This window comes from Motacilla alba, chromosome 9, assembly GCF_015832195.1.
Source record: "Motacilla alba alba isolate MOTALB_02 chromosome 9, Motacilla_alba_V1.0_pri, whole genome shotgun sequence".
Classification (NCBI taxonomy): domain Eukaryota; kingdom Metazoa; phylum Chordata; class Aves; order Passeriformes; family Motacillidae; genus Motacilla; species Motacilla alba.
In genome coordinates, this window is record NC_052024.1 from 18,840,515 (window position 1) to 18,856,593 (window position 16,079).

At 39.6% G+C, this 16,079-nt stretch overlaps 1 protein-coding gene across 11 annotated transcripts in view; it reads right to left on the bottom strand.

The window, feature by feature from the left end:
- PIK3CA (phosphatidylinositol-4,5-bisphosphate 3-kinase catalytic subunit alpha) overlaps window positions 1–16,079 on the bottom strand; it is a 42,088-nt gene that overhangs the window by 12,968 nt on the left and 13,041 nt on the right. For 10 of the 11 annotated variants that reach the window (XM_038145275.1, XM_038145282.1, XM_038145285.1 and 7 more), the window contains 12 exons: window positions 12,156–12,569; window positions 10,426–10,635; window positions 9,502–9,752; window positions 7,741–7,986; window positions 6,845–6,930; window positions 5,273–5,378; window positions 4,023–4,175; window positions 3,784–3,918; window positions 2,052–2,176; window positions 1,604–1,685; window positions 978–1,142; window positions 320–423 (listed from right to left, as the gene is read on the bottom strand). In XM_038145275.1, the coding sequence (XP_038001203.1) occupies window positions 320–423; window positions 978–1,142; window positions 1,604–1,685; window positions 2,052–2,176; window positions 3,784–3,918; window positions 4,023–4,175; window positions 5,273–5,378; window positions 6,845–6,930; window positions 7,741–7,986; window positions 9,502–9,752; window positions 10,426–10,635; window positions 12,156–12,507 (2,015 nt within the window). In that variant the 5' untranslated portion in view covers window positions 12,508–12,569. Of the gene's footprint in view, window positions 1–319; window positions 424–977; window positions 1,143–1,603; window positions 1,686–2,051; window positions 2,177–3,783; window positions 3,919–4,022; window positions 4,176–5,272; window positions 5,379–6,844; window positions 6,931–7,740; window positions 7,987–9,501; window positions 9,753–10,425; window positions 10,636–12,155; window positions 12,570–13,187; window positions 13,306–16,079 lie in introns of all 11 variants that reach the window. The other variant, XM_038145281.1, reaches the window with a different exon arrangement.

The following is a 16,079-nucleotide window of genomic DNA, read 5'->3' on the forward strand; positions in this document are numbered from 1 at the left end:
CTGGAAAAATTGATGGGGCATCAGGTAGCTAACAATATGGGAGGCTTTCAACAGTCTCAGACTACCTTGTTTTCAGAATAAACATCATTAGATAAAAAGAAGTACAAATCCAAGTACTATAAAGTAGCTTTTGAAACTGCAAGGCCTGATTTCTGTCACCGAACTACATATTCAAACTCTTAACCAATATACTTCAATGTTTATTTAAAGTGATAATATTTTCCTAAGAAAGGACATTTAGTATGTCAAACCTTTAGAAAAACTAATTGTTAATAGCTAATGGGAAGCCCACCACCCCTTAACATGACAATAAGCTTACTTTAAATGCCAAAAGAAGAAGTGTCCTATCCTTTGATTGGTCAGTGCCTTCTTGAGTAAAAATCTCACAAGCTGGTTATCTAAATACTGCTCATATTTCAGAACCTAGTTAAGGATAAAGAGAAAATTTTTAAAAATCAGATGCAGTTATTATTTCTATAAACAATATACAGATCAAAGGCAGTTAAATAAAAAGCCATCTATGTTTTGCATTTTTTTTCTGGAATGACTGATCTTGGTATTAATATTTGCATGTGTTAGGCTTTGAACAATATATGCCAACTGTTCACTGGCTGCCTCTATTTCAGGAACTTACCATCTGATGCTTGCTTTACTGTTACCAAATATTTTAGCCTCAACTTGCTCAAAATTTTGAGAAGATGCTTCTGCTCATCCTTTCCCATATGTTAGGACAGCTGAAATAGCTGCCTGTTCCAGTTGGTGGAACAGTTTTGCATCTCTGCAGAATGCTGGCATTTAGTACCAACAAGCAAAACCACAGCACTACAGAAAAAATAACCTTTCATCTCCTCCTAAATAATCTGCAAAGCAAACATGATGACCTCTTTTTCACAACAACTTAACTTTTGCTGTGTTTTCAGCCTCTGTGATCACTGAACATACATAAGACAGCAAACATGCCAAAATATGCTCAGTACCTGTACCAGCTGGATTAGGTACTGAGACAGTTTGTCATCTGTCAGGGACTTCTCCAGACACCGAACTGCGAAAGCTCGCACCATGGGGTCTGGGTAATTGCAGTCCAGCAGCTCCATGGCCTGCTCTGGCTTGATTGAGGGCCAATCCTTTACCAAGCAGTACATCTGTGGGCAAGAAGAACAAGCACAATACACCTTTGCACTGGCCAGGAAGAAGCTGTAACACACAGCCATTAGAAGGCATTGTCAGACACAAACTACATCTGAGTAGAAGCTGTTTAATTGCTGGTCCTCTCAATCAACAGTCTGGTATTAGCTGCCAATTGACTTTGTTTTCCTATCCACTCTAAAAAGAAGGAAAACAAAACCTCACATTCAACTGTAATTGACAAGTTGGCAACATCAGAGGGAGTCGAGTAATGCCAGCAGGAGGAAATCTTAAGACCAGACTGAGCTAAAGCACAAGAGCTATGGACCAGAGACACCTGTCAATCATAGTGGCAACTCCAACTATTCATTCAATGTGTCATGTCCACATAATATGCTTTTAACTTCCAGGAGTTTTCTTTAAAATAGCATTTTATAGCTTCTTCAAAATCTAACACTTCTTGAGTGCTTTATATTACCTGGGCCACTTCATCTCTAGAATTCCACTTGACAGACAAAAGTAATTTGGGTAGAATTTCTGGAGTATTCACACAATAGTGTCTGCAAAAGAGGAAAAAGAAAAGTTGCATGTACTAAACAACACTTTTGCTTTCATAACCATCAACTATGTCCCCACAGCCTTGCACCTTTTTCTTCCTTTGTCAGCAAGGCGCTCTCAGGATCCATCCATGCAGGTAAAACTGCAGTAATAAGGAAAATGGAAACTCATTCAACAACTTACTTTTCTCCACAGGATTACAACCAAACCACACAATGCAGAACGCTTTACAAGCCTTGTCTAAAGCACCAACTCCTCAGCAGAGGAGAAAAGGGAGCAAACCCCATGACAAATTTGGAATGAATGAATTTGGGGTGAAGTTTGATTATGCCAAGGTTTTTTTTGGTTTGGTTTTTGATTTGCAATACCTGTGTCTCCAGAGGAAGTCCTTCTCTTGCTCAGTGATTTCAGACAAGGGGTCTCGGGTACAAATGGCTCGCAGTTGCTCCTTGTCACTCTCTGTTAATTCACTATCCCGAGCTATTCTGTTACTCTGCAGAGACAGTGGCACTTTAGCCCTCCACACAACTCCTTCTATTGCCAAACCACACATGAAATACAGTATTTGAACAGCACAGCAACCACTACAGCCTGTCATGCAATACTATCTTGCTGTAGCCACTTGTTATAACTGAGAGCTTAAAATTTAGAAAGAAGATGAAAGACTAGGCCTTTGATGTCCACAACTGCTTTTAGTCACTGCTGGCACAAGGAAAGGCACACTCCAACTAAATCAGCTGTGTGGAGAAATAGCAGCAGTTGACATCTGATGAATGACACAATGCAGCACAAAGTGAGACTGGTCATTTCTGACCCTAGCCTGAGATTGCTGAGGGTTGATGAAAGGAGTGAAAAGGATTTGGAACTAAAAAAGCACATGGGGGATGAAAACAGGCAAATAAGGGGTAGAATGCTGTAGAAATGCCTAAGGAATAGGAAGATGGAAAATAGTAAATCACAATTAGTGTAAGACATTCCCCACAGAGCACAGAAAACAGAACTGCTACAAGCAGAAATTAAATATGTTGTCAGTGAAGTGAGTTTATCCTCCTCACCATTTTTCCTTTGTGCCAGATGGAACAAAACAATGAGCTGGAGTACAGAAGCCTAGGTAAGAGGCTGGGGAATGTTATTTCCAAGAAAACAAGGGTTCTTAAGCATTTATTAAGACCCTACTCAGTCACAGCAAAAACAGCAGAGATGCTGCTCTATGATGGACATCCTGCTGAGTATCAAGAGAAATCCAACGCCCACAGCCTGTTGTTCAGGATACATGGGACAGGACTGCTGCAAACACTCCCAGAATTCCCACTCTGGAAGCTGCTGCCACCTCTGTGCTCTCCAGCACAGCCAAACTCCCACCGCAGGGTTCTTCACACAGAGCACAGAGCTCCTTGGGCAAACCCAGGGCTTTGAACCAGCCTCCAGAAGAAAATGTAAAACACACCAACCAATTTCACAGCCTTGGCTTTAAATAAAGAGCATTTTTAGCTTTACTGTTTTTCTCTTTTCACTTCTTTTCACCATCCAAAAAAGTCCTTTGAAGAAAGCTCCAAACCTCACCAAAAAGCCAATTGTAATGCACAAGCTCTGTTTGTGGAAAAAGTGAGATAAAGGACTACACCCATGTGTATGTCCATCAATGGCCTTAAAATTCCCTTTGCTTGTGGCTATAATACCTCATAAAACAGACAGGAAAGAGTTCTAAGCACCTTTGGGTTATACAGGAAAGCCCAACTATAAACATGAAACTGCAACAAAGAAAAACAGTATAATCGAATGAGAATTGCAACTTTAAAAAGTTAAACTGAGTAGTTTAACACCCGAATTAGTGATACAAAAATGTCAAAAACAGAGTAAAGCAGTTTCTCTTTGGAGTGTTTTGGTTGGTCAGTGAAGCATTAGGTCACTTTACTAGTAATATAAAGGAGAATATATTGCCCATTTTACCAAACACACAACAAAAATTTGATTTTTTGATTTTACAATAAATGAGGATGTAAAAAAAGATGTTTTGTCATGGATACACTGAGTAAAATAAAGTAGTAAATAATCCTTTCATATTTGAACAGCTAATCCTGGAGGGGCAGTTTGCCTTACCTGCCCTGCATAGCTGTAGTTGAATCCCAGTTCCCGTGAAATTGTCCAATTTGCATGTTCTTCAATCACTGTCATATCTGGAAACTTCACAGGGTTGCTAAACCAATCAAATTCCAGCTCTAAGCATGGAGTTTCCTAGGTCAAGGGAATTCAAATTACTTTTTCTGCTAAATGATATCAACCAGAATAAAGCATATTTTGAAAATGCACTCTTAAGGGGGAAGCTGGCATGCAAATACCTTATTTGGATTTGATCCAGTAACACCAATAGGATTCAACAAATCCTCCAGCCCATGAGGTACTGCCCAAAGATTCAAAGCCATTTTCCCAGATACCAGAGTGTCTGTGTAATCGAACATGTTTATATTTCCCCAAGCCAATGGACAGTGCTCCTTAAAGAGATTAAAATATGATTTTTTTTCAGTGTCATCTATGAATTACTGCAGAGCGAGTCAGAAGAAATAACATTTTCACCCCAGATCAAGTTGTTACATTTCCAGATTAGCAGAAAGCAAGTTGTGGAAGGTTTACCATGTTTTTCTAGGAATGGCTGTCATAGCAGTCCTTTAACAAACTGATACTAAAAGAATTATAAACACATGCACGTATCTTCCTCACACCAGAATAAGTCAGGATGATGAAAAATGTTTTTATGACAAAGAGATTTTTTAACAAGTCCTGTAGTGACAGAACAAGGGGCAGCAGTTTTGAAAACTTGAGGCCAATATTTTCAGATTGGACAAAAGAAATATGGTTTTCTATGATAAAGGTAGCCAGACACTGGCACAGGTTGCCCAGAGAAGCTGTGGCTTCCCCATTCCTGGAAGTGTTCAAGGCCAGGTTGGATGGGGCTTGGAGCAACCTGGGCTAGTGGAAGGGGGGTGGAACTGGATGATCTTTAAGGATCCCTACTAACCCAAACTATCCTGTAAGGTTCACAGTCCTGCTCATAGACAAGCACCCTATCCATTACCTGTGACACACACTCAAACCTACAATGTAATGATGCTGCTGGCTAAAAATTAAATGTTGCATGTAGATCATTAAAAATCACAATCTGAGATCTAGCATTAAATGCTAAAGGAGTACAAAATTTCTTTACTTGAAAATTCATCTCTAAAGGTACAAATATTGTCCTTTAAAAATAAATAGGTTAGTAACACAGGTTTTGAAAATTAATTTTAAAAGCACTTCCACCTCAAAACACTAACACTGGTCTTCGTGCCTGGCAATGCAGCATAGGCATGATTTACAGGGCTGAACTGATAAGCTTTCTTCTGTGTTGTTGAATTCCCAAACACAAAAAAACAAACAAAAACCAAACAAAAAAAACCCACCCCACAAGAAAAGAAACACCTCTATTTTAATCAGATTCAAATCAAACATTGCACTAAGACTCATTGCCAGGACAGCATTTACCAAGTCTCTTCCCAAAGCTGACTGAAGTGGCTTTGGCTCACTAGTGCAATGAAGGCACGAGGTGTTTTACCTCCTTAGCCCCCTTCCGGCCTTTGACGGAGCAGATGGACAGGCAGAGCCGGGCAGCGCGGGGCAGGTCAGGAATGTACATGTCATACAGCAGCCACTCATTCCACCTGCACGGTTCAACAGGCAGAATTCCACCAGGTTAAAGGAGACACCAGCACTCCACCAAAAGGCATTTGTTATATTCCTAAATTGTGTGTTTGCATACAGAGCACGCTTTCTTACTGAAAAACGATCCCCACATATGCATTTGACCACATTCACTGCTTTTGGGAATGGAAGCTTCCCCAATAGCCTTCTAGCCCCAACACTGTTCAAAAAGCCATGTTAGGTTCAATTCCTGCAACCAGAAGATAATGGATTTGCATATATGCTACACTGATGTAAGGTTTAGCTTGTCAAACAGTGTTCCCTTCAGGGGAAAAAGGCAACTGGGAAAAAGAGCTTTCAAAACCAAACTAAATTTCAACTGTTGGAACATAAAAAGATATCTGCAAGATGGGGATAGAACATGGAAATCCAAAGCAATATTCCCAAGTCAAATATTTTTCTATTTATTATAGTAATAATAGCACAGATTGATTCTACAGGAATAGTTTGATTTTTTTTTCATGAACTTCTCTAAGCAGAATTTATCTCTCAGTTGGTAGAACTGTGCTTTTGAAGAGAACTTCTGATCCAGTTTCTTCCCCTAAGCAGATTGCCACACAGAATTTTCTCAGTTGAAAGAGAAAGCAGCTTCCAAGGACAGCAATAATTTTTCAATGCATCTGTAGCTACTGAAAGCAATTTTACAAAGAAATAACTGTGAAAGCCCTTCTCTAAGAATAAAGAAATTGGCAGATAAACTTTAATTCACTTTTCTTATGTGTTGATTTCATATAATACAGATCTATGTGACCATATCCATAACTTCAAGGCATAACCTTCACCACCTTTCCAAGATTTTATCTCTAAAATAGTTGAAATTATCAGCTCAAGTACAGCAGTATTAAGGGCAACTCAGGAGGAGAGCCTATTTTTCACCAACTATGTATATTATTAGTCCTTCAATTATAAAACCTAATCATATTCATAGAAAATGTACAGATAAGAGTTTCAAAAATTATTGTTAAAGACATGAAGTCAGAAAATGCAAGCAAAGAATTACTTTTGCACATTTACTTCACATCTACTCTTAGCAGGTGCTGAAATTTCACACCTCTTCATTAGTTACAGTTATGAGAACAGGTGGCTAAAAGATGTCCCTGATATTTATATATGCTCATACAAAACTTCTTTTTGCACTTTTAAGTTCAGGTGATTAATTTTTTCCAGGTAATACTGATGGTTTGTCAAACATCCTGAAAATACATTCTATACTACACTATTATGCGCAAGACAAAATGCTTGTGTTTGAATTAAATTAATTATATATATATATGGTTATGTAATATATTTTTACAAAACTTAAAGTAAAAGATCCCCAGTAAGGAGCTCTGAGTAATGGCTAAGTGGAGCCTTTAGTCCTTCAGTGCTATCATTTATGATGCCCTGAAAGTCAGGTTCTCTACAGTCACTCAGATATTCATCTTACCTGGGATTAGAACAAGGTACCCTCTGAGTATTCACATTGTCACACAAAGGTTCTCCTCCATGGTAGATACCTGTCCTAACATAGATCTGAAAACAACATCCACATTAGTCTTTGAAATGTTACTGGAAACAAATGTTTTCATTGCAATCAACACATACCATGATTACAACACATTATCCTTTCATTGTAAACAAAACCAAAACTGAAAACCAAACAGCTCCACCACTCCCCAGATTAATTCATGCTCTGTTGGGTGTACAGCACAGTTTACATGCACATCCTTCTAGAAAAAGTGTTTTGGTCTTTCTCCTCATTAATTGCAAAACTAGTTCTTAAAAAATACAGTAACAAACTTGAAATGAACACTAAAAAAACCACTCCTGGAATTTACTCTCCATTCTTCCTGTGTCAAGGTGTTGTGAAAGGAGTTCCAAGGAAAGAGAGCCTGGGTTGTAGATGTCTTCAATGGAATTGAACACTACACCTGCTTTTTGCCCCCTATTACCCCAGACCTTTATTTCCATAAACAAAGACAGCATGCCCTCATCAAAAGCACTCTCAGTTACTGTCATACATTCTTAAACATAATTACTTAGAAGACAGATTTCTTTTTCTATCCATTACAATCTCTGCTGAAGTGCTACGCAAACTGAGTCCTGCTCCTACCAGGCAGAATATTTAGCTAATTACCACAACTCACACTTTTTTAAGCAGTATAGAAAAGATTCCAGATGCTAAAACATGGGTGTGTTCTTTAGAATTAAATACTCCAATTTAAGTAAAAGAGTGGTATCATTTTCTAACGTATTAAATAACAATTCTTTTCCAATGTCAAAACAAAACACTCAGGAGGGAAACCACGAGCTGCTGCAAAGCCACAAGCGATGATGCCATACCTTGTCTATGTCTCTAATGTTCACATTCACATAGGTAGCACAGAGGATCCTTATTCTGAGGGCACTGTTGATAGTCCAGAGGGATTTGGTGGTGGCCTCTCCGTTCATGTAGGGCGTGGCGGTGGAGATGCGCCTGGAGTAGGAGGGCATGGTGAAGGTGTCCAGGGGCAGCTGTGTGTACAGGCTCTCCTTGGCCATCAGCATCAGGTTGGGCATGCGGCCAAGCATGATGCAGCTCCTGATGTACTGCAAGGAAACAACCAAAGTGCTCTGTCTTTTCAAAGCCCACACTCTTGGTAATGGAAACTGAAAGATACTCGAGGAGATAGGAAAGTGAAAGAGCTTGTCGTGTCCTGCATGCACACCCTGCACAGAGAGAGCAGGTACAGCATCCAGCAGTTTGGACATGTTGTTAGGTAGGGTCACACAGCCACACCTCATGGTTCTGAGATGTGAACATCTACAACAATGGAAGGCTGAACTGGAGAGAGAGATGGGAGCTGAAAAAAACACCAGCCAGGTTTCTCGTAGAGCTCCTCAGGCCCAGCACAGAGCAGATGGATTTGAGCTGCTCCTGGAAGCAACTGAGCTGTTCTGGAACAGCAGGGGCTGTACCAGCCTGCAGTGGAGCACAGGTGCCCAACAGTGCCAGTCCCAGGCAGGGAGCACGAGGTAAACAGCAGACACGCTCATTTTTGGCTCAGGTGTGCTCATTACCTTATGCTCAGCACTGATCCTGACACACTTCACCTGTCCATTCAGGTCTGAGTGCTGAGAGCATTTAGCCTGGCAACACTACCACAAAACACAGTGTGTTAGGACAGGTCCAGCCTGGAGTTAATGAGCAGGCTCTGCTGGGGCACAGCAAAGGCAGACCAGATGCTTCTGAAGAAACCACGCTAGATCAAATAGGTCTGGTGTTTGATCTTCAGATGACTCTGCAAAATTATTCATGTATGCCTGCACTTGTTCCCCAGCTCCCAGAGTACAGAGATGCTTTTCCCATTATTCAGGATACCCCACCCCTCCTTCTCTCCTCCACTGCTCTGAAGATCAGATTGTCAACCATTTTAGCTGAAGAAATGGGAGCAGTTTATTACAATACATTCCTCCAAGAGGAAGCAGCAGCAGCTTGTCAAGAAAGCTACAGGGCAACGTGTGCTCCAGAGAGAGCTGCTCAGATGCTCCTCTGCCCCATGTTCTCTCTCACTCCCAGCACTAACAAACCCAGGCAGTGAAGGACAGACAGACAGACACCAGCAAGACTCAGCAATGATTTCTGTAGTGCTAGATGTCTACATTTTTTATCTTATTAAAGTAACGATAAAGCTGTTACAGGAAAACAGTTTTCTCTTTTACCAGCCCTTTAGGACAGGATTTAAAGTAGTATGAGTTGTTTCATAATTCACAATCTGATCAAATTTCCTGTTTTATTACATCAGCACCATTCAAATAAAGCTCATCTCTTGCCATGAAAAATCTAGGATATTTCTGAAAGTACCTACCTTTGATTTAGCACTAACATTAGAGGGAAACATTCAAAGAAGAAAAATTATGAGTGATACAAATTCTAGTTAAAACTACCTTTTCTCCCCCCTCTCCCTTCTGAAGCACACGGATTAGCCAATTTGTGCACACACTGTCCCTTAATATGTTTTGGATTAATTTAATGAAAAACCCAGACCTAATACTCATAATTTTTCTCCCCACAAATTTGGATTATTTTGGTGTAGTTCAAAAGAAATCCTTTATGTTACTCACCTTATACTGGCTCAGTGGACATTTTTCTAGCAAGTATTCATCACAGCCACAGACTTTTAAAATATATTTGCCCTGGTACTCCAAGACACAAAGTTTCAGTTGTTCAGATGACAGCAACATACTTCGAGTTTTCTTCCTAATTGCTTCAGCAATAACTTGCTCAGGCACACAGTCATGATTGATTTTTAAGGTGTATTTCTGCTTATCATTGTTTGGTGAGACTATTACCCAAATCACCACTATAATTTGCCCTGGAATAAATGTAAAATAATGTCAGGCCTATAATTTTCAATGCAGTTTCCAAAGAAAAAGCACAAACCCAAAACAACCCCCAAACCAAACAACTCCCATGCCTCCCCAACACAAAGATTTGCTTTCAGTATTAAAAGAAGTCATAAACAAGATCCATTGCCCAAACTGAGAGAGGGTTTATAATTTCTGCAAGGAACTAGATGCATTAAGTTTATTTTTTACTCTAGTGGAAATTCAAACTTTTAGCCCTGAGAATAAGAATATTTTTATTAACTGAAAACTACTGACTATTTGGCCTTCAAGTAAGCAGCAGTAACTCTTTCCTATTTGAGGACTGCAAAGTAACTCAGTGATTCAGCATCATTTAACTCCAGATACCTGAATGCCATAGGAAACTGCAAAGCCAACAAGCTGTTCCCACCCACTAAAAAAAGTCACCTCTATTTACTGATATTTATATTGCAAGATTCAGTTTGAATAACATCATTTTAAATATCCTTTTGAGTGTAGAGTCCATAAAGAAGATTATTCTGAACAACTAAAGGTGTAAGGTATTGCTGGAGTGTACTAAATACAGCACATGGAACAGTGATCTGCCTGAGTCAACAGCTGTACTCTTTGATTTCAAACACTGAAAATATATTATGTTTCTGCTGTAAATATTGCCCTTACCTTTGTCTAGTTTGTTGTATATGTGTTTGGGGAGTTCAGCTGAGGACTCTACATTTGGAGGATAGACATAGAGTGCTCTGCTGTGTGGGGCATTGGCATCTCGCAGATCCACGGCTTCTTTACACACGTTCAGAATGTTTCTTCTGAAGTCTTGTACTTCTGGATCCTTGACCATGTCAAACTCACAGACAGGCATGCCAATAGCAAAACCTACAGCATTGGAGCAGCATGAGGGTATCATTGTTACCAACAAGTAGAGCTAAAAATTTCTTCAATCAGTCACAAAAAAAGCCAAAATAAAGCAAAACACAGCCTAAAATATGTGCCAGCTTCGACATGCATACACAATTGTTTTATATTATTCAAGAACTACACAGTTCTAAAGTTAAGTGCACTCAGCAGACACAGAAAAGGTTACAAAACAGGTGTACATTCCCTGAAGATCCTGGAAGCCTTAAATCACCACTCTCATAGCCAACATTCCTCCTGGAGGAAAAGGACCAGGACTCAACTTCCTTTTAAGCCAGCACAAAGTTTCCTAAGGGGACCAGAGGAGCTGTGAAATTTAATTTTTTCTCAAACCCTGGCAGGATTATTGGTAGCTATTAGGACCATAATCAACTTTGCTTACAATGGAATGGCAGCTATTAATTTTTTTTTTATGACCTACAATATTTAAGAACTGCAATGAGCACTCCAAGAGACACTGAACTTAAGCTCTTTGACATAGATCCATATAATAACAGTGCATTCTTTCAAGTCCTTCAGATGTAATTCCATTTACTTTAATGGGATTACTTGGATAAATCATCATTTATACATGAGTGTTCAAATGGAAACTTTCAATTGTCGTGTTGCATAGTTACCTAAGCACTGCTCTCCCCAAGTCCTGAACACGTTGAGCTTTACAAAACAGAAGCAATTTACTTATTATGCGTTCGTCACAATTAAATCATTTAACAATTAGCAGTACCTCAGAACAAGTATTTCCAGTTGACAAGTCTCTGCCACTGCAGCACACATTTGTTAGCAATGAAACAGGAGTGGGTATGTTTGTACTGCCTCAATTTAATTCTTAACCAAGATGTTGGAACAAATGCCAGATTCCCTGTGCTTCCACAATGGACCATGGAAAATCATAAGCTACTCCAGAGATGATTCAAAACATCAATTTGTCTTGCCTTTGCATCTCCATTCTCAAGTGGTTTTTTCCCTCCTCTCCCTACGCTCTTTTGTCAAAAGGGGGAAGAAGAAAGGTGAAAAAACCTAATTTCTGAAATCCAACTTTCTAAGCAAGCTAGAGCAAAATTAAAATCTGGGTCCACAAATGTGGTTTAAGATTTGTAGTTAGACCTAGAATAAACAATTCTGTAAACTCCAAAATAAATTATAACTGACTTCTAACTGACTTCCCAAATAATACGACAGGCGTTGCTCTGTAATAATATGAAATCCTGCAAATAAAAGATGAGCAAAAAGATACCCTCTAACCCACAGGCATCTACAAATATGCTTTACAAAGCCAAGGTGAATGAAACAGATCAGAAAACAGGAGTTTAACTTACTGATTATAAATATTGGCTTTACTATGATCAGTATCTTTGGACATTTGATGCTACAACTGGCAATTACAAAACATGACAGATACAGGTGACAAACACAACCCATTTCAGTTATATTTTGAAGAGGATAATCAGTTAAACGATGTTTTTTAAAAAACATAATCTCACCTATTTCTCTATTAAGAATCTTTTCTTCTCTGTTACCTACTGGTTCAATAACTTTCAGGAAAGGCTGGAACAGTCGCAGGTCACAAAGTCTCCGTGTTTCATCGAAAAACTCTTCTCTCTCTGCTTCCTGTGTAACACTTACAAAAATGTAAGAAGATTCATCTTGAAGGAGCTGATAGAGAGGGTACTTCCTTGCTTCTTTAAAGAGTTCATGTTTAATAGTCAGTAAGGTGGCCTCACGGAGGCATTCTAGAGTCACTATCATTCCATTGGGGAGGAGACACTCCACCAGGATCCTGGGGGGCATCAAGTGGATGCCCCATAGTTCACCAGATGATGGCCGTGGAGGCATTTTTAAGTCTTGGGGTAACTTTGTACTTCAAGCTCTTCAAGCAGTGATTTGTATGTGTAAACCTGAGTGAAAATCAGAAATTCAAATGTCAACATTTGAAATACAAACATCACCGAGAATTTCAGACAAAATGGTTCAAATGCCACTTACAACTGCAGATGAATATTCAGGGCTGTATTTTACATTCATAAAAAGACCTGATAAAAACAAGCCTAAGAACTTGTATCTGAATCTAAATATCTACTCAAACAAAACAGTTAATAGAATCACACTAGTTTGGAAAAATGCCAATATACATATAGTCTTAAGAATAGAGGATTTTTTTAAATCTGAACTTTTAATTCATTAATAGAACATTTCAGTAGTGAAGGGATGAAAATACCTAATACTCAAATTATTATAGAAATTTTTAACCAAATCTAAAGCCAAGTTCTCCACAGTTTTAATTTGGAAAGTGAAGCATTTATTGTAATTGCTCTTTTAAGTTTAGCTAAACCAAGGCTTCCACATTTAAAAATACTTTTTTCTCAACTCAAACCTCTAAATATTCAAAGAACACTTACATTATAGTTATAAATATTTACTAAAAGCTCTAAACTCGATTTTAAGAATCCATGTACACACAAGACTTGGCCATAGCTGTTTCAGATCAGTATAAGCTACTTACACCAACAACAAACCTTTTTTTTCCATTAATGAGACAGAAGAATTGAGCCCCACTAACACTTTGTAGTTGGGCTTGTTTTATTTAGTGCCAATGCCCCGTTCCAGTTCCCTCTGGCAGCTGCACGAATGTCCCTGCCAAGCCAAAGGAAAGGAGGGGAATACATGTGTGACCCTCTATCTGTGCTGCTCAGGCCATCTTAGAGCAGAGGAAATGAGTATGAGAAAGAGAGAAAATGAGAGTGGGACACAGTATGAGAAAACCAGAGTCTGGACAGAGCAGAGATGTTTTATAGCCCAGTGGGTGAGGGGAGACGCCAAAAAGAGAGCAGAACTACCCAGCAGGCACACAGTGACACTTCACCAGTAAACACTCCTAATCCCTACCTATTTTAAATTTCCTTAACCAGAGGCAATATTTGTGTATTTGCAAAAGAAATCCAGTTTGTTCAGAATGTTTTCACATACAAATTGTTGGCATCCTGTGACAAGACTGAAGAACACTTCATGTTACAAAATATTTGGTCTTCTTTACTGGAATCCTGATACTTTCACACAGTATCCTTGATTTTTCTGTATGAAATAAAGTTGCTTATCTGTGCATTCATTGCTCTTAATTTTGGATAGATCCATCACAGAATCATAGAATGTTAAGGGTTGGAAGGGACCTCAAAGAGCATCTCATTCCACCTCCCCTGCCACGGGCAGGGACACTTTCCACCATCCCAGGCTGCTCCAAGCCTTGTCCAACCTGGCCTTGGACACTTCAGGGATGGGGCAGCCACAGCTTCTCTGGGCACCCAGTGCCAGGGTCTCACCCTCCTCACAGTCAAGACTAACATTTACCTAGCCTAAATTTACCCTCATTCAGTTTGCACCCATTATTCCTTGTCTTATCACTACAGTCACAAACCCTCTCAGGACTGCCCCTGTATCTCAGTTTTCTAAACAACAGAAAGGAAGGGAAATCCACAAGCCAACAGCTTCACATGTCTTCTGTTGGATCAACTCCCTGAAAGCTCTCACTGTGGAAAAGCAATGGTGGCAATGCTTGCCCTTTGCTCAGCAAATTTTACAAACATATATTTATAAAAATATATATTCCTGCATATATTAATTAAATTATGTACATATAAAATTCATGTCTAACATTTTACATGTAAGTAAAGAAAAAGTGATCCTCCCTGCTGCATTAGCATTCCTTTTCTAAAAGGTTTTCTTCCAAGTACATCCAGTACCTGCTCTTGCCACACTTCAGTTCTTACAAAGAAACATCAGAATGAAAATGATGTTTTCCCAAATCCACTGCTTCCTAAGCAACTCTGAGTAGCAAGAGGGTTGTCTTTTTTAATTCCTCCTTTGTAGTTGTAGTTTGGGCTTTTAAAAATATCCACAGAAGTATTGAAGTGCCACTGCAGATTTAGAAAAATGCTCTTCCACTACATCCTCATGCATATTTAGAAACGCTTTGCAACTGACTCCTTTTTAAGAAAGAGCTTAAAGAAGCTGTTTTATTTCCCCCATCATTGTGACAGCCTCAGCGAGCGGATGCTGAAATGGAAAGCTCCCAGCACACACAGTGTATTTACAGAGACAAAATTGGGAAGCTTACCAATTACAAAACATTACCAGTGAACCCAAATAACACCATTCAGAGTAACTCAGAGGGTTCCAAACCACTGATAACTATCCTCAGCTCACAGATAAATGAAATACACAAGTTAAATGGCATCTTTTTGATCAGGCAAAGCATGAACGAGGTTCCCTCTCCATATCACTGAATCACATGCCTATTTACATTTCTTAACTGCAAACACAGGCAGAAGCACATCACTGTTATGGCACAAGCCAGCACAAAGCCCCCAAACAAACAAGAATATGCGGTCATATGAGCTTTCCTGTCCACAGACACACAATGATAGTTCAGATGGATGCAACCAAATTAAATATTCACAACACAGACTCAGTTTATACCAGCAGCCTTTTAATTTCAGTTCCACCGTTCTGCTGAGGCTATTCTGAACCATGAGAGCCCATTTTCAGCCTGCTCAAGGCGTGTGTTCTCACTCCTTGCCCTGCTGGCACTGGGTCTCCCTGAGCCAACTGGTTACAGGTCAGATGGATGCAGAGGCAGAGAACAACTCACTTTCCCTTTCTTGTATTGCCTTCTGTTGCTTTAGCTCCTTCCTGAGATCCCCATGGAGTCAGCCTAATCCAGGTCTGCACTGGGGGGCTGCCTGACTGCAGCAGAGCTGGGCAAAAGCAGCTGCAAGGATGGTGCCTGGTGCCACTGCAAGTTTTCCTCCCTCCCTACCGGCAACAAAGAAACAGAGGCAGGAGTGGGGGACACACACACATCAAAAATGTAAATCCTTTTAGTCAAGCATCTCTTCAAAATAAACATCAGCCTTGGCTTCCTTAAAGAATTCAAACCTTAAATGACAACTCAATACCTTTTCTTTAAAAACTCGCAAATGGTCCAAATGTGACATCCCAAAACCCACAATTTTTAGAGCAACTGCACCAAGACAGCAGCTTTTGTTTCAAGCTGGGATATAGGCATGTGCTGGAATGGTGCATGCAGTCACTGTGTGCACATTCATTCCACTTGCACATGTAAGCACGCCTCCAGGGTTTGGATTTGGAAAGCAAGAATGTAAACAGAAACAGTTCTGAAGTATAGCTGGCAGCTTGTGTTTCTGTGTACACTTTAAAATCTGGAAGGCTGCCTGGAATAAATAGAATCAATTATGTTCTTCGACAGTAAAAGGACTGTAATTTTAAGGGGATTCTAGAGAGATGTTATTTAAATCAAACTTCAAATGAACACTGCATCACACCTGCAATCTCTGACCTTCCTAAAGAACCTTAAACATTTTTCTCCTGCCAAAAGCTTTGGGACATCTGGA